Genomic DNA, 20,455 nt, shown 5'->3' on the forward strand with positions numbered 1-20,455 from the left:
TGCAGATGACTGGGATTCAACGTTGAGAGTTGCTTACATAGAACAGACCTCTGCAGTTGCAGATAGGGGAAGATGCGGTACATGGCCAAGCCCAGGATCTTAGCAAGTGGCTCAAAAGCAAGAAAAAGTAAATAAGGAGGGAGAGTAACAAAAGCCTCATTGAGGATGCAATGTTTGGGTCTGGTACAAAGGCAGTCATGTGCTCTTTTAAAGAACCAATTCAAAAGGGTCGTGAGAACCAGAGTCTGGATGTGAGGGACCACTGGGGGAGTTGCTGGTGACCTGTGAGTATAAAATAATCTTTCAGGAAACCTGGCAAAGAAGGATGGTCTCAACTGAAGAAGAAGAGACACCAGATGAAATATTTTCTTGGAGTCTGGGGACTTTTTTTTTTTTTTTTTTTAAGTCAGAAGAGAAGTTTCCCTCTCAATGAAAAGGGAATATGAGCATTGGGATGGTTGATGAAGCCACATCCTGAAGGAGGCTAAATGATGGGGGAACAGAGGCTTCGGGCTCATCCAGGGGCAAATACAATGAGGACATTTCCTCTGCAAAGACAGTGGCAGATATTTGAAAAATTTTAGATGATTGTCAAAGTTTTTAATATTGCTTGTACAGACTCTTTGATAACTAGACTAATGTAAATCCATGTTAACAATGGCCAAAGTGAAATAGAGATGCAGATCTTGAAACTGAGAAAGTAAAAGAATTGTGAATTCAAAAGGTCAGATAGCAAAATCATTAAGGAGAATATTAGAGGATGCAATTAAAAAGAAATACTCTGAATAAAGAACTCAGAAGATGACATGAAAAGTATCCCGGGGAATGGTAGATGACATTTATTAAAAAAAAAAAAAAAAAAAAAAGAGACCAAAAGTTGGCACAAGTAACAGGTGGGGAATTCAAACAAAATGTGTTTGCTAATTAGCATCATTTAGTTAATTGGTCACAAAAGACAGAAACCTACACAGTTGTGCAAATAATAATGTGAATAATGGCTGCACAGGTTGTTATAGAGTTTTTAATCATGACCTTGTATGAAGGGATGGTTATATCTCTAATCAAAGTTTTCGTTCAAAGAAGCACTTTAATTCATTTTTTATAATATCTCCATTTGCTAAAGAATGAATAGCAAGTGTCACTGTTGCTTTTGCAATGCTTATATCAGAGAAGTTTTAAATTGAAACAATTCCGATCTCTCTTTCATCTACATTAGACAACTCGAGGCAAATGATTTAATTAGTGAAATTCCCTAAAAAAATGTACTATTTCCTAAACATTACTTCTTTTCTGATGAAATAAGAGTTGAGTCTTCTTTTCTCAGAAGACCAGGTATCCAAATAGCTGAGGAGGGCACTATAGGATGTATTTAAAAAGAAATACTATAATAAAGAACTTTGATGATGGTATTAAAATACGGTGTTTCCATTAGATTTAATTTTTTTAAATTTATATCTCATTTTCCCCTAAAATAGATATCAGAGTCACCAAAGAAATATACACTCTATGATCAATTAAACAAAAATACAACTAGGACTTCAGATAAACTTTGGCTCTGAACTTGCTGGCAGTGGGCACAAAAGTAAACAAATTTAGTTGCATTTTCCTAGTAAAGAGAAAACGAAAAACATTCTATTTCCATAGAAGAAGCACTTTTTTTCTTGTATGACATTCTAAAAGAAGTTTCTGAAATAAGGTAATATACTATGGACATTTAGTAGCCTCATGGACAACATCCTTAGCAAAATATTACAAAAATGCAAAATATTACAAAAATGTCATAGACCTATTTCTTCAAGCATAGTTAATCACATGATATTTAAAAAGTAAGTAAACAAGTAATTCTCAAGACGCTGAATTTATTGAATTCAAATATCTAGGCTACCTGATCTATCTTGGTAGAGTGGCACAATTTGAGATACAGTAGGAATTATGGGCTGCAAGTGTCTTACAATGGCTCCCCGAAATATCCTTTGAGTTTTATAAAAAATATATGTAAACATGTGCAGCATGGTGAAATAGTCTCTAACTTAAGCTCAGAACACAAAAAGAGAAATCACGTCACAAAACACAGACTATACTTAGGTATGGACCAATCCCACCTTGTTCATAAAGTTTTGCTTTTATGATCTTATCTGTTATACATGCTCTTTAAGATCAGAACATCTTGAAGAAACACAATTTTTTTTTCTAGATCAACAGATATTCTTTAGAAAACTAGTTAAGTAATTTGAGAGTCAAAGCTGCATGAGTGAATCAGTAACAATTGGATATATTTGTTAAAGGATTAATTTAATGTCTGCTTAACTCATTCACTGGGTTCTAAAAATCTAATGAAAATTAAAACAGTACTCTGGATCAAACTTATGAGATTTTTCATAAAACATGCCCTTTGATATTCAACACTGAGGATTTTATGATTTGAAAGGATTAGTAGCAGTGAATTGGTGAAAGTGTACGAAAAGAATATAGAATATAGAATAATATAGTTATAGTTATATAACTAAGTTATTGTACTTAGCCCATTACAGAGACTATTTGGAGTGATGGCATGAAATTGTGGCTACTTAAGCAATCAAGATCTGTGGGGTCTTGATAATTCTAGCGAAATAAAAAAATGCTTAAATATGTACTCTAATATTTGTATACATTCAGTGAAGTCAATTAAAAGTATTTATGTTGACATGTAAATCTTAAGGGATAATTATTATTAACCATGCATATATTTTGTATTAATGACAGTGGGAAATTAATAAAAGTGAATGCCAACATTCTCAACTAATATATGTTGTGATGAACCACTTCTATGGGATTACCTCTTTGAATTTCTTAAAGTCAACACAAAACATAATTCAGTATTTTGTGTTTCACTCTACTTAAAGAGTCTTCTGGCTTAGACACCCCAAATAACTGGAAGAGATAAGCTTGTTGAATGCCACTTTCATTTTATAAGATGGAATCTCCTACCAAATAATTCTACACTTATCCTAACCTATAATGGGGCACCTGGGTGGCTTAGTCAGTTAAGCATCTGCCTTTGGCTCAGGTCATGATCCCAGGGTCCTGGGATGGAGCCCTACATCTGGCTCTTTGCTCAATGGAAAGCCTGCTTCTCCTTCTGCCTCCCTCTTCCCCTGCTTATGCTGTCAAATAAATAAATAAAAATTTAAAAACCCCAAATAATCCTACACTTAATTTCATTTTACAAATATATTAAAAAATTCTTATTTTGACTTGTTGACCTGTTAAGTATTGCAGAATAATTTGTAGGTAAAAACAACTACATGCTGAAAATGAGACTTTTTTTCCATGTCTACCTACACAAAACACAATAGAAGAAAGGTTTTTTATTTAATGCTGTTTCAATTAAAAAAACTATGGATATTATTTTATATCAAATTTTTAAAAGTGAGGGAAAAATATTCACATACAATATTTAGTTGTAATTACTATCTGCCCTAGTCATACATTTTCCTATCTGTTCTAGATAAGGATAAGTATTCAAAATGACACATAATCATCCCCATGCCCCATGACAGTGAAGTAATACATTAAAAAAAAAAAAATCAAGATTCCAAGTGTCAACTGAACAGTAGATTTGTTATTTTAGAATATTCCTGTGTATAAAAAAAACCCTAACCTATGATAAAAATTTTCATTCATGTTGTTCACTTAACATTTAATTATATTAGGCCTTATATTATTACTTAGGTATTTCACTTCCCACAACTTGTCACCTCAATGAATCATAATATCAGGGAACATGTTATATTTCCTAAATAACTGGTTAGAAATCTCTAATATTTCTGCTTATTACTTTGTAGAATGGTATGTACATTAATGAATAAATGAACAAGTGAATCAATAAAAAATAAAAGTTAATTAAAATAGCATTTCTTTACAGCGTATTTCTTTGTGATTAGTTTGTAAAACTCCTTGACTTTGAATTAGTCAACTTTTGTTCTTCTCTATGCATAGCACAGGGTATACAACAAATAGATGCCCATATTGAAGTAAATAAATACAAGCAATAGAAAAACCTGTGAAAGTTTCAAATATGCCTTAGAGAAATTAAGAATTTTACATGATAATTTTTCTCATAAAGAATAATTAATGGAAAATAAATTTTACCAAAGAATCTCCAAATAAATATCTCCAAAAATGGAAATGCCAGATGCTGTTAAAATAAAAACCTTGGTATAGGATATCATCTTTATTGTTACTGAAAAAGAAAAGTAAATATTGTACATTGTATTCTGAATGAGACATATTTAGGTTCAATTGCAATTTTACATCAGCTGCCGAGTGTTCTGAGCCAAATGTCAATGCTGGGACTCTAGGCTTTTATACCTGTTTAGATACCCTCTCTCTGTCATCTCTCTTCTATTGAGTAGGTAATAATAATTTTTAAATAATTCAGTAATGGGAGAAATAGCTTTATTTTCTTCAAGCAAACCCTCCTCTCCTATACCTCTACGGTCATAATTTAGTTTGATCAGGCACAGAAATGCCATTTTGATTTTAAAATGACTTATGCACTACCAACTCTGACTTCAATATAGTTATTATTCTGAGACGTAAACAAGTACTTAAATGGAGTATTCTGTGATTGTTTAATACAAACATTTTGGGAAGCTTTTATCGGATGATAGATTGAATAATATTTGAAAATATTGTCACAGTTAAGATGTATGGAGTGGTTACTATGTGTCAGAAATGGTTTGCAGAGCTTTACAAGTGACAACTTATATAATTCTCACAACTTTATGAATTAGAAGTTAACACCTCTAGAAGAGGCATCTGAGTCCAGGTCGCTGAAGTAACGTGCCAGTCACACAGTTACAACGTGGTGGATCCAGAACTCCAAACCAGGCTCTCTGGGGACTGAACCTTGTGGTTGGTACTATCTAGGCAGACTGCCTCTCTATAAAGTCATGCTGTTTTAAAGAATATCAAAGTGGGGGCACCTGAGTGGCTCAAAGGGCTAAGCATCAGACTCCTGATTTAGGCTCAGATCATGATTTCAGGGTCATGAGACTGAGCCCCATGTTGGTCTCCATACTGGGTGTGGAGCCTACTTAAGATTCTCTCTCTCCTTCTCCCTCCACCCCTCCCCCCCAGCACAAGCGCTCTCTCTCTCTCAAAAAGAAAAAAATATTGAAGGTATTTTTAGAAGCCAGTGAAGAAGAATTGAGAGTAGATAGTGGATTTATTGCTTTTGTCATTTCATTGAAATCTAAGAACCTATTTCTCCTATATGACATCTCTGAAACCTCTCCTAGCTTCACCAACACTACTCCATTACAACTAACACATGACAGGCACTGATCACAAACACCAGCAGTCTTGGCTTTGATGGAGCCAAGAAAGGAAAAAAAAAAAAAAAGGCTTCAGAAAATTTCTAATACATTTCTGCTTTCATACATAAAAAACAAAAATTAAAAAAATACATTGTAAACATATACACTATTTCTAGGAATAGCAATTAGTGCAAGGTGAAATAGAATAAAGTTGGAAAACCACTGATATCTGACTTCCACCCATAAATAACTAATGTCAACATAATCTCATCCATCTGTAAAGCCTAGATGAATAGAAAAGCTCATATTACCATCCACAAGTACACAAATACACTGAGTACAACAAAGCCTTCTTTTTCACATGAGGATTTTCATTCCCTGATCTTTACTCTCAAGGCTTGCTACTTATTAAACACTGGTATGAAAACAGTATTATTTAGGTGGATCCATCCATTTCCTTTGGTTAGAGAAAGCCATTTTCATATACCATCTAAAGCAACAACCTGTGCTTCAGTTGAAGACTTGATTAACCTTATATCTGCTTCAGTACTGACAGAAAACAAACACGAATGAGATCCTGGTTCTCATTGGTTTTTAACTCAGATCCCCCTCATCTCCTGTGACATGGTACCGTGTGTGCCTGTGAGTGCTGGTCTCACCAGGTATTCCTCATTGAATAACAAAGGGGATAAATACTTCAGAAAGATGAAAAGGAGAAGGGGAAAAAAACAAACAAGCAAACAAAAACCCCTTGGACCTGACATTATGGAAAAAATAAAAAAGACACTAAGATGAAAAAAAAAATAGTGTCATGGTTTACATGTGGGATTTTGATGGAATCTAGGGCTGTGTTTTGATTCAAAACTCACCATCTCAAAACCACTTCTTTTCATCCGCCTGCAGGACTTGAGGTAAGTACGTATACGTTTTCTGGCACGCTCTTGATACTCAGGGAATTGTCGCCTGCATGAGTCAATGATAGCCTGGATCTTTTCTTTGGGCTGCTTAGAGATTGGGACCATTCGGTCCAAGTTTTCATCTACAAACAGCCTGACAAACATCTGTTGGCAAGAGGGAGACAGAGGAGAAGGGTTTGGAGGGCTGCTGTCTGCTGTTCCTAGCTTCCTGTCTTGATTACCGATAGGAAAATACTCTTTTCTGCCTTATGCACTGAAGAACTTTGCAATGGAAAGCCAGAAATTTTAAGCAAACACCCTTTAAAGGCTTTCTAAATGGTTGGATAAAAAATAGAGAGAAAAAAGAGAGAGAGGCAGACAGACAGACAGACAGACAGAAAAGTATAGACTATCGTGTAGGAAAAAAAAATCAGGAAATAACAGTAGACTGTGACAATTAAGCACCCCATCAAATTCTCCATTAATGATAAATGCGACTGCTACATTGCTATGCTGCACAGTGCACTAATCTCTGAAAACAATGGACTCTTTTGTCATGCATGATTAGATAAGCCAGGAAGGCAAGAGAAATAACTGAAGACAGGCATAGTCTTCCGAGGAAGAAGCTGAGGCCCCCTCATCCACTAGGTAAACATGCATACTCACACAACACAAATCCAGTTTTCAGCTCACATTTGGCTTTAAAATTCTAAAACAAAACACAGCAATTCTGGTGTCTGGTTGGCAAAGAGTGTTTCATGTACTTTTTAAATCCTTCTGTAAATTAACAGACATGTCTCTAGAATATCCACATTTACCAGCAAGCAACAACATGAAAGTGAAGTGGTCAAAAGTAAGCCACACAGGGAGGGTGGCCGGACTCACATTAAAAGCTTTCAGCCGCTCGGCCTCAACGCCATCTGTCTCGTTCACTTTTTCAGAATCGTCGTGGTCATCATGGTCATCTTCATCCTCATCTCCTCTGTTTAGAGATAGGTCCTCGGCACCTCGGTCTACGCTCTCATTTTTGCCAGAGTCGTAGCTTGAGTAGCTATGTGCAGGAGACTGAAAAGAAAGGGGCAAATTGCTGTTTTTGTGTTTATCGCAGAGCATATAAATTCTGTTTTTAATTTCAATGGTTTCTCAAAAATCTTGCTGAAAGAAGTTAATCCCAGAGTTGTGGCTATTTTAATTTGAATCAAAATTAATGAAGTTTAGATGAAAAATCCATCTCCTCAGTCACACCAGTTACATTACAAGTGCTCAATAGCTGCAGAGAACATTTCTATCACTGCAGAAAGTTCTATTGGATTTAGCTTTTTGAGAGCAAAGACAGTTTCCACTCAATATACATACTTAAAAAAAAAAAAGAAAAATCAACCTGTAATCACCTTTGTGAGAGAATCATTGAATCATATATTCTTAGAAACAGAAATGACCTCAGAGGTTAGTCAATCTAACTGTATCAGTATTTTTTTTAAACAGATAAGGAAACTGAGGGGTGGATATATTTAATTGATTTGCCCAACAAGGACTACACAAAATATTGATGCTAGGGGTGCTAATTATAAGACAAAGTCTTGAAAATCAGTTTTTAAATTGTCTGTGAGTCTTAGGATGGCACTGAATTTTGGTCTAGAAAAAAGGAACCAGGTTTACTCTGAATCACGTTAAGCTTAATGCTTCCTAATGCTTAATGGAAGATGAATGCCAGCCGGCACAGTTCTCACAAACTTCGATAACCATGTTCAAGACTAACCATGGGTCCTGCAGTGGTATCTCCTACTTCTTTGTCCATACAGCACCTTTGCCTTTCAGAAACAGCCTCTGCTCCCCTAGGTGAGAGTGCCAATCCCCGGGCAGCAACCTTCTCTACCCCAGCTGTGCCCCAACTTTACCTCTGGGTAACTGAAATCAAGTTGAATCCAGCAAGCCTAAGCAGAATAGACTCTTAATAACATCATCTGAGATTATAGATTCAACTGTGCCTGAAATTAACCCATCAGCTGTGTGATACTCTACCTCTTCTACACCCCATCCCCCTTCATTTTCTCTTTGCTTAAATCTTAAATAACAGTAGACTGTGTCTGGAGTGGTACAGAAATCAATCATGGTTAGGCCAGATTAACAACCCAAATTTCACATATGAGAATTTAGATACATAGGTGACCTCAGTGAAATAGATATCTCTGTAAACAGCAGCAGCATCCTCAAATCAAAAAAGTAAAATACTTTTGAAAGAACCTCACAATGGGAAATTTTAAATCAGTGGTGTTCAAAAATGCCTATGTGCGATAACATATGTGTAGTATGTTGTAAGGATCACGGTAATATCTTATTACTGCATAATCAGAGGAAGAATAATAAAAGTAGAATAGATCCCTGACATAAAAAATAAAGTTAAAATTTAAAAAACATATTTTATATTACTGTAATATTATAGTATTTCAAATTATTAACAAGGTAGATTTACCTTAAAAAATGTAAGGCAAATATTCCATAGGTTTGAAAAATATACTATATATTTTTAATGCCAATGTGCAACATTTTAAAAAATGTTACAATACACTGAATGCAAATATGTTGGGCTAATATATTCTTTCCACATGCCACGTGAAATACACAACCTTGCCGTCTGCTATAAACAGAACCATTTGGAATGACATCGTTTTACACCTCTACTCCCTCTAGGTAAAGAAGACCCAGTCTTACAGACCTGAGAATATTGAGAATCTAAATCTAAAACATAATCAATTTTTCCTTAATATAAACTGAAATTTGTATAACTCTGAATCCAGTTTCTCAGCTGGAGTGTCATTTCCTGCCTCTTTCACTGTTGAAGATACTATTAACTAGCTTTCAAGGCCAGTCCAAGTAAATTCAATTTCCACCAAGATTCCCTCTTCTTTCTCAGTCTCCTTCAATGTTTCTCTAAACTGTGAAGTCTTAATATACTATGACATTTGACACAGAATTAAACACTATCATTGTTCTCTACTTCTCATGTTAATTTGCATTTTCTTTCAAGCTAGACTGAGATAGGCACCAACACATGACCTCTACTTCTTCTCTCACAGCAACAAAGAAATGTTCTCTACAGAAATAGCATTTAAGACTGTCAGCAGTGTCCCCTTTTCTACAAAATTATTTGGTCTTAAAAAATGGGGGGATGAAGCCAAGTCACAGATTAGGAGAAAATATTTACAAAAGGCACCTCTGATAAAGAATTGTTAGCCAAAATACACAAAGAACACTACAAACTAAATGATAAGAAAGCAAACAACCTGATTAAAATATGGGCCCCAAACCTTAAGAGATAACTCACCAAAAGAGATAAACAGATGGCAAATAGACATTTCAAAGAAGCTCCACATCATATGTTATCACGGAAATGCAAATTAAAATAACAATCAGATACCACTATACACCTATTAGAATGGCCAAAATCTGGAATATCAACATCAACATCAAATGCTGGTGAGGATGTGGAACAACAGGAACTCATTCACTGCTGATGGGAATGCAAAACGGTAAAACCACTTTGGAAGACAGTTTGGCAGTTCCTTACAAAACTAAACATACTCATCGTATGAGTCAACAGTCATGCTCCTTGGTATTTATCCTGAGTTAAAAACTTATGTCTACACAAAAAAACTGCACAGGGATTTTATAGCAGCTTTATTCAGAATTGCTAAAACAAATGCAATCAAGATATGCTTCAGTATGTGAATGGATGCATAAACTGTGGTACATCCAGATAAGGGAATATTATTCAATACTAAAAAGAGATGAGCTAATTGAGACGTGAAGGAACACCAAATACCTGTTACTAAGTGAAAGAATCCAATCTGAAAAGACTACATATTGTATGATTTGGGCTATAAAACATTTTGGAAAAAGCAGAACCATGAACAGTTAAAAGATCACTGGTTGCCAGGGTTTGTGGGGGATGGGGGATGAATAAGTGGAGCACAGCGAATTTCCAGGGCCCTGAGAATACTCTATTTGATACTATAATTGTACATACATGTCACTATATATTTGTACAAACCCATAGGATGTACACCACCATAACTCCTAATATAAACCATGGACTTTGGATGTTTATAGTTTGTCATTGTAGATTCATCAGTTATAACAAACGCACCACTCTGGTAAGTGATGTTGATAATGAGGGAGGCTATACATGCATAGCGGCAGGGGGTGTATGGAAATCTCTGCATCTTCTCAATTTTGTTGTGAACTTAAAACTGCTCTAAAAATAAAGTCCTTTTTTAAAAAATGGGGAATATGGATATTGGGATGATAATCTAGAATGAAGTCATAAAAATTACTATAGTCTTTTAACAACCCACATAAAATATTGCAGTCTCTACACCATAAACCTACCTTACTTTATTAAGAACTTTGGATGACCATACTCTAAGAAGACTTAGTTTCAGGAGCAATTATTTTCATATTCCAGATATAAATTGAAAAAATCCAAATTAAATCTTTTTTTAAAGGTTTTATTTATTTGACAGTGAGAGAGTGCACAAGCAGGGGGAGAGGCAGAGGGAGAGGGAGAAGCAGGCTCCCTAACAAGCAAAGAGTCTGATGCGTGGCTGCATCCCAGGACCCTGAGATTGTGACCTGACCTGAAGGCAGATGCTTAACTGATTGAGCCACCCAGGTGCCCGCAAATCAAATCTTAAAAAAACCAAAATGTTAAGGAATCACCACTTAGGCCCTATAGAAGATGAAAACTTGCTTATTCTCATAACACACGTGTTAGTTCATGGGGCCAAAAGTATATCTTTGCCTTGATTACATATTCCATTTTTTCCTCTTGAGATAACCTGTGGCTCTCCTTAGCAAAGACTTCTTGAAAAATAAATTTGCACTTCTATTTTTCTTGTTTTTACCACCCTAATAGAACTGCCAGCTCTGGACCTAGGAAACCTCACTTCCCTGCCCTAGAAAGAAAGCATAATCTGTTTGCTTACTCTGTGGTCAGAGCACAGAATGGCTCAGAGAGCAAGACCATCCATAGTGCTTGATAGGAGACCCAGCGGAGGCTAGAGGGGCAATTTGTGATATATATAGCCAAGGGAAATAAAAACAAACCTTTCATTTCTTTATCATGCCCTAAATAAGGTAAGATTCTCATGAATTGAGTGGCAGGCATCCATGCTTTCATAATAGCCTGTATGTAGCTCTGTCACAGCACTGATCATGAAATATAATACAAGTTAGCTTATATGTCCATCTTTCACACAGCCTAAGAGTGAGTTGATGTTGGGGTCACTCAGAGACCACGTCTTTTCCATCCTTAAAACCTTGCACAATGTCAAGCACATAGTGGGGATAAGGTAATAAATGTTTTCTGAATAAGTGATTGCTTATATGTTAGAGTTGTACAGAAGATAATTTAATTTTTAAATTGCAATTTAAAAATTTGCCAGTTACTTCTTTTTTAATTGAGTTATAATTGACAAACATTATATTAGTTTCAGGTATATAAAAATGATTTGATATTGTAGGAGTTCTTATATATTCTGGATCATAACCTCTTATTGAATACAACATTTGCAAGTATGTTCTCCTGTTCATTGGTTTCCTTCACTGTGCAAAAGCTTTTTAGTTTGAGGTAGTTCCATTTGTTTACCTTTGCTTTTGTTTCTTTTGCTTTTGATGTCAAATCCAAAAATCATCACCGACACAGACATCAAGGAAGTTACCGCCTATATTTTCTTATGGGGTTTCATGTCTTACTTCAAGTCTTTTAAAACATTTTAAGTTCATTTAGGTACTTGGTGTTAGGTAGTGGCTTAGTTTTATTCTTTTGCATAAAGCAAAAGCTGTCCAGTTTTCCTAACATTGTTTATTGAAGACACTGTCATTCCCCATGGTCTGTTCTTAGCTTTGTCACAAATTAGTTGACCATATAGGTATGGGTTTATTTCTGGTCTTTCTATTGTGTTCCACTGATCTGTGTGTCTGTTTTTATGCCAATACTATATAGTTTCAATTAATATAGTTTTGTAGTACATACTGAAATCAGGGAGCATGATGCTTCCAGCTCTGTTTTTCTTTGTCAAGATTTCATTGGCTATTTAGGGTCTTTTGTGGGCCCATACAAATTTTAGGATTATTTTTCCTATTTCTATGAAAAATGCCATTGGAATTTTCATGTGTCTAAATAAATTTTATTTATTTGATAAGACTGCATTGAATCTCTAGATTACTTGGGATAGTAATATTATTTCTTCCAATCAATCAGCATGGAATATCTTTCCATTTGTATCAGTTTTAATTTCTTTCATCAATGTCTTACACTTTTCAGTGCATAGGTCTTTCACCTCCTTGGTTAAGCTCATTCCTAGGTAATTTTTAATGAGATAGTTTTCTAAATTTCTCTTTCTGATAATTGTTATTAATGTATAGAAATAAGTTTTTAATTGAAGTATAGTTGAAGCACAACAGATTTCTGTATATTTGGTATTTTGTAACTTTACTGAATTCAGTCAGCTTTTAAAAATATATTATTGATTACTAAATATATTGGGCAATCTTAGAATCATTAAAAATATGAGTAGTCTAGAAGCAATGGTTTTCAAAGAGTGCTTGTTATATAAGCAGTGACTGCATCTCCTGGGAACTTATTATAAATACAGATTATTGGCCCCCATCCAAGACCACCTGAATCAGACACCTTGGGGCTAGACCCAGCAATCTATGTTTTCACATGCCCTCTAGGGTATTCTAATGCTCTCTCAAATTTGAAAAACACTAGCCCAGGGTTAACTTCCATTTACAAGAAATAAGGCAGATAGAATAACAAGTTAAATGACACCAGAGAAAGCAAAGAGACAAACCCAAATTATGAGACATTATATAGGACAACTGACTTTGGTTCTGCAATAAATGACACCAGAAAAACAAGTGACACATTACAAGAGATTTAAGAGGTGGACAGACATACTTTTATGGAATTTTACAGATATTGTGAGGTTTTTTGGGGGGAGGGTAGTTCAAATTGAAGGTTTTGGCAACCGTGTCAAGCAACTCTATCAGCATCATTTTTCCAACAGCATTAAGCTCACTTTGTGTCTCTGTGTCACACTTGGTAATGCTTACACTATTTCAACGTTTTTCTTCATTACTGTAATTGTTATGGTGACTTGCGATCAGTGATCTCTGATATTACTATTGTAATTGTTTTGGAGCATTGCAAACCATGCCCATAAAAGACAGTGAACTTGAGAAAGTGTTTGTGTTTTGACTGCTCCACTGACCAGCTGTTGCCACATCTCTGTCCCTCTCCTCAGGCCTTCCTATTACCTAAGATAACAACAAAATTGAAATCAGACCAATTAATAATCTTCTAATGGCCTGTCAAGTGAGTCACATGTCTCTCACTTTAAATCAAAAGCTAGAAATGATTAAGCTTAGTGAGGAAAGCATATTGAAAGTGGAGACAGGCCAAAAGTGAGGCCTCTTGTGCCACCAAATTGTGAATGCAAAGGAAGAGTTCTTAGGGGCACCTGGTTGGCTCAGTCGTTAAGCGTCTGCCTTCGACTCAGGTCATGATCCCAGGGTCCTAGGATTGAGCCCCGCATTGGGCTCCCTGCTCAGCAGGAAGCCTGCTTCTCCTTCTCCCACTCCCCCTGCTTGTGTTCCCTCTCTCGCTGTGTCTCTTTCTGTCAAATAAATAAAAAATCTTAAAAAAAAAAAGTTCTTGAAGGAAATTAAAAGTGCTATTCCAGGGAACACATGAATAATAAGAGAGTGAAACAATAATGTTGCTGATATGGAGATAGTTTTAGTGGTCTGTAGAGAAGATCAAACCAGCCACAGCTTTCTCTTAAGCCAAAGACTAATCCAGAGCAAGGCCCTAACTCTAAATAAAACTTATTTAGACACATGAAAATTCCAATGGCATTGAAGCTAGCAGAGAGTGGTTTATGAAGTTTAAGGAAAGAAGCTATCTCCCTAACATCAAAGTGCAAGGTAAAGCAGCAAGTGCTGATGTAGAAGCCGCAGCAAATTATGCACATGATCTAGCTAAGATAATAAAGGTGGCGACACTAAATAACAAATTTTAAATATAAGAAGTAACAGCCTTATATTGGAAGAAGATGCTATCTAGGATTTTCATAGCTAGAGAGAAGTCAATGCCTGGCTTCAAAACTTCAAAGGACAGACTGACTCTCTTGTTAGGAGTCAATGCAGCTGGTGACTAAGTTGAAGCTAATGCTTACTGACCATTAAGAAAATCCTAGGGTCCTTAAGAATTATGCCAAATCCATTCTACCTTTGCTTTATAAATGGAAAAACAAAACCTTGATGACAGCACATTTGTTTACATCATGGTTGACTGAACATTTTAAGCCCAATGTTGAGACTTAGAAAAAACAAAAGATTCCTTTCAAAACATTACTATTCATTGACAATGCACCTAGTCACTTCATCTCTCATGGAGATGTACAATAAAACCAATGGTTTTATGCCTCCTAACACAACATCCATCCTGTAGGCCACAGATCAAGGAGTCATTTTGAATTTCAAGACTTATTTAAGAAATACATCTCATAAAGTTAAATTTCCATATATAGCAATTCTTCTGATGGATCTGAGCAAAGTAAATTGAAAACCTTCTGGAAAGGATTCACCATTCTAGATGCCATTCAGAACATTTGTGATTCATAGGAAAAGATTAAAATACCAACATTAACAGGAGTTTATAAGAAGTTGATTCCAGGGGTGCCTGGATGGCTGTCAGTTAAGCATCCAACTCTTGATTTCAGCTCTGGATATGATCTCAGGGTCAGGAGATCAAGCCCCGCATTGGGCTCCATGCTCATTGCAGAGTCTGCTTGAGACTACCTCTCCCTCTGCCTCTGCCCACCCTCTCACCCTGCTCTCTCTCTCTCAAATAAAATCTATAAAAAGAAAAAAAAATGTTGATTCCAGTCCTCATAAAGGACTTTGAGAGATTCAAGACATTGGGTAGGGTATGTGCTATGGTGAGTGCTGTGAATTGTGCAAGACTGTTGAATCACAGATCTGTACTTCTGAAACAAATAATGCAAGATATGTTAAGAAAAAAGAAAAAGAAGAAGATAGCAGGAGGGGAAGAATGAAGGGGAGTAAGTCGGAGGGGGAGAGGAACCATGAGAGACGATGGACTCCGAAAAACAAACTGAGGGTTCTAGAGGGGAGGGGGGTGGGGGGATGGGTTAGCCTGGTGATGGGTATTAAGGAGGGCACGTCCTGCGTGGAGCACTGGGTGTTATGCACAAACAATGAATCATGGAACACTACAACAAGAACTAATGATGTAATGTATGGTGATTAACATAACAATAAAAAATTAAAAAAAAGACTTCAGTGGAGGAAATAACTGCAGATGTTGTAGAAATAACAAGAGAACTAGAATTAGAAGTGGAAACTGAAGACATGACTGAATTGCTGCAATCTCATGATAAAACTTGAATGGATGAGTTGCTTCTTATGGATGAGCAAAGAAAGTAGTTTCTTAAGATGGAATCTACTCCTAGTAAAGACACTGTGAAGACTGTTGACATGACAACAAAGGATTTAGACTGTTAAAAAAAACCCCAGTTGATAAAGCACTGATGGGTTTGACGATGGACTCCAATTTTGAAAGAAGTTCTCTGGGTCAAATGCTATCAAACAGCACTGCATGTGAGATAAATTGTTTGTAAAAGGAAGAGTCCAATTCGCAAACTTCACTGTTGTCTTATTTTAAGAAATTGCCACAGCCACCTCAACCTTCAGCATCCACCACCCTGATCAGTAAGCAGCCACCAACATTAAGACAAGACCCTTTACCAACAAAAAAATTATGACTCACTTCAAATTAATTATTGCCAATATCATGTGATTGTTACATCGTTTTCTGTTGAGAAAACCCTTAATCAAGTTCTCTTCATGTCTAACCTATGAATTTTTAGGGCATTTCAAGTTTTCCTGTGAAGTGAATGATTGTCTTCATTAAAGTGGCATTTTATGAGATTATGTTTTCTTAATATTGGTATACTCTGTTAAGTTCAATATGAAATTTAAATCTTCTATTGTGTTAATATAATTCATTCTTCATCATTAATTATATTTTTCTTACTCCTAAATACTGCCTTTAGTAAGATCTGAAAATTTTTATTACAAATCAGTTACTTTTCAGTGTCAGAACGTCTATGGAGGTCCCTTCTTTTATTGTTTTTCATATTCCATTAATATTTTATCTGAGTTTTCTTTCAATCACTTATTAAATATAAAGAAAACAAAATGATATAGTCTTCATATATCTCAAATTAGGCATTTGTAATTTCTCACTTGTTTTGTCAAAAAGATTTTTCCACCTGGTAGTTGAAATGTCATATTTCACAAGACATCTCTGTATTATTACTTAAAATTGCATTCAAATCTGCAATTATCCATTTATATAACCATGGACTGGTATTTATTATTTGGTTTATTGATTTACCATTGTGTAAATGCTTTCCAATGATTGAGATTAATCTTAAACAGTTTTTGGATAAATAAGTCACAGTTGACATTTCATCTTGACATTGTTCAATAATGAACCAAATTTAACAATTACTTTGAAAATTCTCATGAAATTTTAGCTATTTCAATATCATTCCTTTTCATCATAACCTCTGAAAGGTAATCTCTCACTTAATAATTTTAAAACTAAAGCTACATCTTTGGTACTTCAAAATAATACAAGTTTTTCAAGCCTGTTCTTCAAGATGTATGTTGGCTAGCACAGTGGTTCTCTCAATTGGCATGCACTAGTATCATCTGAGGTCAGCCTGGCAAGGAGGACTATCACAGACAAGAGGTCCCCCTGGAGGAGTAAGGGAATTAATCCCTAGATTAGTCATCCCTGGCACAGGGGATCTGCACCAGGATAACAAAACCCCAGAAAGTCTGGCTTTGAAGAACAGTGGGTCTTAACTCTGGAAGCTTTAAAAATCAGGGGTGCTTAACTCCAGGAGACCTGGATGAGTATAAGAAACCAAGACTCCACTACTCTGCTTGTAAAGGGTAAGCATGCTATCTCACACATTCCTAGACACAGCACAGTGGCAGCAGTTTGAAAAGTGACTGGGTTGTACATGAAGATTTATTGACTAACTTTAGGCATGCATTGGAAAGGTAGGGAACTTTAGGAACTTTCTCCAGAATGAAAGTACTGGCAGATACCATTTTTCTTGCCTTTTAGCCTAACTGGCAGATGCTAGTGGAAGGTAGTTTTGAGACTCTCCATCTACTTGGCTAGTACTACTTGCCCTGTGTTCTTTGAACCTGCCCCACCCAACATGCCCAGCTGGCAAGTACCCCTCCAAAACAGCTTCCCACCCATCATACCTGGCAGGCAGCTTCAGTGGGGACCAGAGTCCTCCCAAAGTCACTACTGTCATGCCACATCCAGCAAGTAGTCCTGGCCAGGACCAAAACACCTCCAAAGTAACCCCTACCCCAGTGATGGGGGAGTGGGGAACAGGCAGTCTTAACCATCAGCACACCCACAACAGTTGTGGCTTGGTTTCTCACCAAGCTGCACTAGGGGCTAACTGCACCCACCAGCCTGCCCACATCATCTATAGCTGGGCTTCTCAGCCAGCCACACTGGGGCCAGCACTGCCCAGCAGTGTGCCCACAGTACTTACAGCTGGTCATTGCAACCAGCTACACTGAAGTGAGCCCTGCTCATCAGCATAGCCATAACAGGAGGGTGCACACAGCCTACATAAAGGACACCCCTGGAGCACCTGGTTCTGGTGACCAGACGAGATTGCATTATGGGCCCCATAAGATACCTTCTACATAAGTCTACTACTTTCAAGACCAGGAGCTATAGATATAGATGACCTACTTAATACATAAAAACAAACACAGAAAGTCAGACAAAATTAGGAGACAGAACACATGTTCTGAACAAACAAAACTGAGATAAAACCTTAGAAAAAATAACTAAAATGGAGATAAGCAGTCTGACTCATAATGATTTTAAAGTAATGGTCATAAGGATGCTCACCAGACTTAAAAATGGATGAATTCAATGAAAACATCAGCAAAAAGGTAGGAAATATAAGAAAGAACCAATCAGAGCTGAAGATTACAATAAATGAAATGAAAAATACACTAGAGGAAGTCAACAGCAGATTAGAGGAAGCAGAAGAATGGACCATCAATCTGGAAGATAGGGTAGTAGAAATCATCCAAAAAAAAAAAAAATTAAAAATGAGGACAGGTTAAGGGGCCTCTGGGACAATATCAAACATATTAACATTCACATTATAGGGGTTGCAGAAGGAGAAGAGAGAATGGAGCAGAAAACTTACATGAAGAAATAATAGCTGAAAACTTCCCTAACCTGGGAAAGGAAACAGATGTCCTGGTTCAGGAAGCATGGAGAGCCCCCAAAAAGATGAACACAAAGTGGCCCACACCAAGACACATAATAATTAAAATGTCAAAAACTAAAAATAGAGAATCTTAAAAGCAGTAAGAGAAAAGCACATAGTTACATAACAAGAGAAAACTTATAAGACTATTACAGCTGATTTTTCAGCAGAAACTTTACAGGCTAGACAGGAATGGCAGGATAAACTCAAAGTGCTAAAGGAACAAAACAAAACAAACAAAACAACAAAAAACAAACAAACAAAAAATAAAATCAAGAATACTCTACCTAGCAGTTATCATTAAGAACTGAAAGGGGGATAAAGAGTTTCCCAGACTGGGGGGGGGGGGGGAATTATTAATGCAGTTCATCACCACTAAGCAAGCCTTAAAAGAAAGGTTAAAAAGACTTCTTTCAGTGGAAAAGGCCATAAATTAAAAAAATATACATATATGAAAGGAAAATATTTCACTGGGAAAAGCAAATATATAGTAAAGGTAGTAGATTGATCAATTATAAAGCTAGTATAAAGGTTAAAAGACAAAGGTAGTAAAATCAATTATATCTACAAAAATTAGTTAAGGGATACACAAAATAAAAAGATGTAAAATATGACATCATATATATAGAATGTAGGAAGGGGACAGAGTAAGAATGTAGTGTATACAGAACGTATTTGAACTTAAATGACCATCGACATAATATACACTACTATATACATACACTGTTATATATGAACCTATTGCTATATACATATGTTGTTATATACGAACCTAATGGCAACCACAAACCAAAAACCTGTAATAGACACACAAAAAAATAAAGATAAAGGAATCTAAGCATAAGACTAAAGAGAGTTATCAAATCACAGGGGAAGAAAACAAGAGAAGGGGAAAGGAACAGAGAAGAATTACAAAAACAACTAAGAAAATGATAATAAGTACATACCTATTAACAATTACTTTAAATGTAAATGGACTAAATGTTTCAATCAAAAACACAGGGTGACTGAATAGACAAAAAAAAAAAAAAGAGGTCAGGTAGCAATACTTATGTTAGACCAAATAGACTTTAAAACAAAGACTGCAATAAAAGGCAAAGAAGGGCATTACATAATCACAAAGGGATCAATCCAAAAGGAGGACATAATCTTTCAAGTGTCTGTGCACCTGTGTAGGAGCACCTAATATATAAAGAAAATATTAGAGATATAAAGGGAGAAACTCACAGTAATACAATAATAGTAGGGATTTTAACATCCCACTTACATCAATGGATAGATCATCCAGACAGAAAATCAATAAGGCGACAGTTATTTTGAATGACACATTAGACCAGATGGACTTAAGAGATTACAGAACTTTCTATCAAAATGAACAGAACATACATTCATCTCAACTGCACATGAAACATTCTCCAGGATAGATCATGTTAGGCCACAAAACAAGTCTTAATAAATTGAATTTATTGAAATAAACTGAAATCAAATCAAGCATCTTTTTTACCCAAATGGCATGAAACTAGAAATCAATCACAAGGAAAAAACAAAAATACACGGAGGCTAAATAACATGCTACTAAATAACTAATAAGTCGATGGAGAAATCAAAGAATATCAGAAAAATTTTGGGGGTGCCTGGGTGGCTCGGTCATTAAGCGTCTGCCTTCGGCTCAGGTCGTGATCCTGGGGTCCAGGGATCGAGCCCCACATCGGGCTCCCTTCTTAGCAGGAAGCCTGCTTCTCCCTCCCCCACTCCCCCTGCTTGTGTTCCTTCTCTTGCTGTGTCTCTCTCTGTCAAATAAATAAATAAAATCTTTAAAAATATATCTTGAGACAAAAGC

General features: G+C 36.0%; 1 protein-coding gene across 15 annotated transcripts in view; it reads right to left on the reverse strand.

Moving 5' to 3' along the window:
- NOL4 (nucleolar protein 4) overlaps positions 1-20,455 on the reverse strand; it is a 412,809-nt gene that overhangs the window by 108,794 nt on the left and 283,560 nt on the right. For 11 of the 15 annotated variants that reach the window (XR_003517122.2, XR_003517123.2, XM_027577285.2 and 8 more), the window contains 2 exons: positions 7,082-7,261; positions 6,170-6,361 (listed from right to left, as the gene is read on the reverse strand). Coding sequence is in view for 13 of the 15 variants with exons in the window: in XM_027577285.2 (XP_027433086.1) it covers positions 6,170-6,361; positions 7,082-7,261 (372 nt within the window). In the remaining 2 variants the exon portion in view is untranslated. The remainder of the gene's footprint in view (positions 1-6,169; positions 6,362-7,081; positions 7,262-20,455) is intronic. The other 4 variants (XM_027577287.2, XM_027577286.2, XM_035724043.1 and 1 more) reach the window with 1 other exon arrangement.

This window comes from Zalophus californianus, chromosome 14, assembly GCF_009762305.2.
Source record: "Zalophus californianus isolate mZalCal1 chromosome 14, mZalCal1.pri.v2, whole genome shotgun sequence".
Taxonomy (NCBI): domain Eukaryota; kingdom Metazoa; phylum Chordata; class Mammalia; order Carnivora; family Otariidae; genus Zalophus; species Zalophus californianus.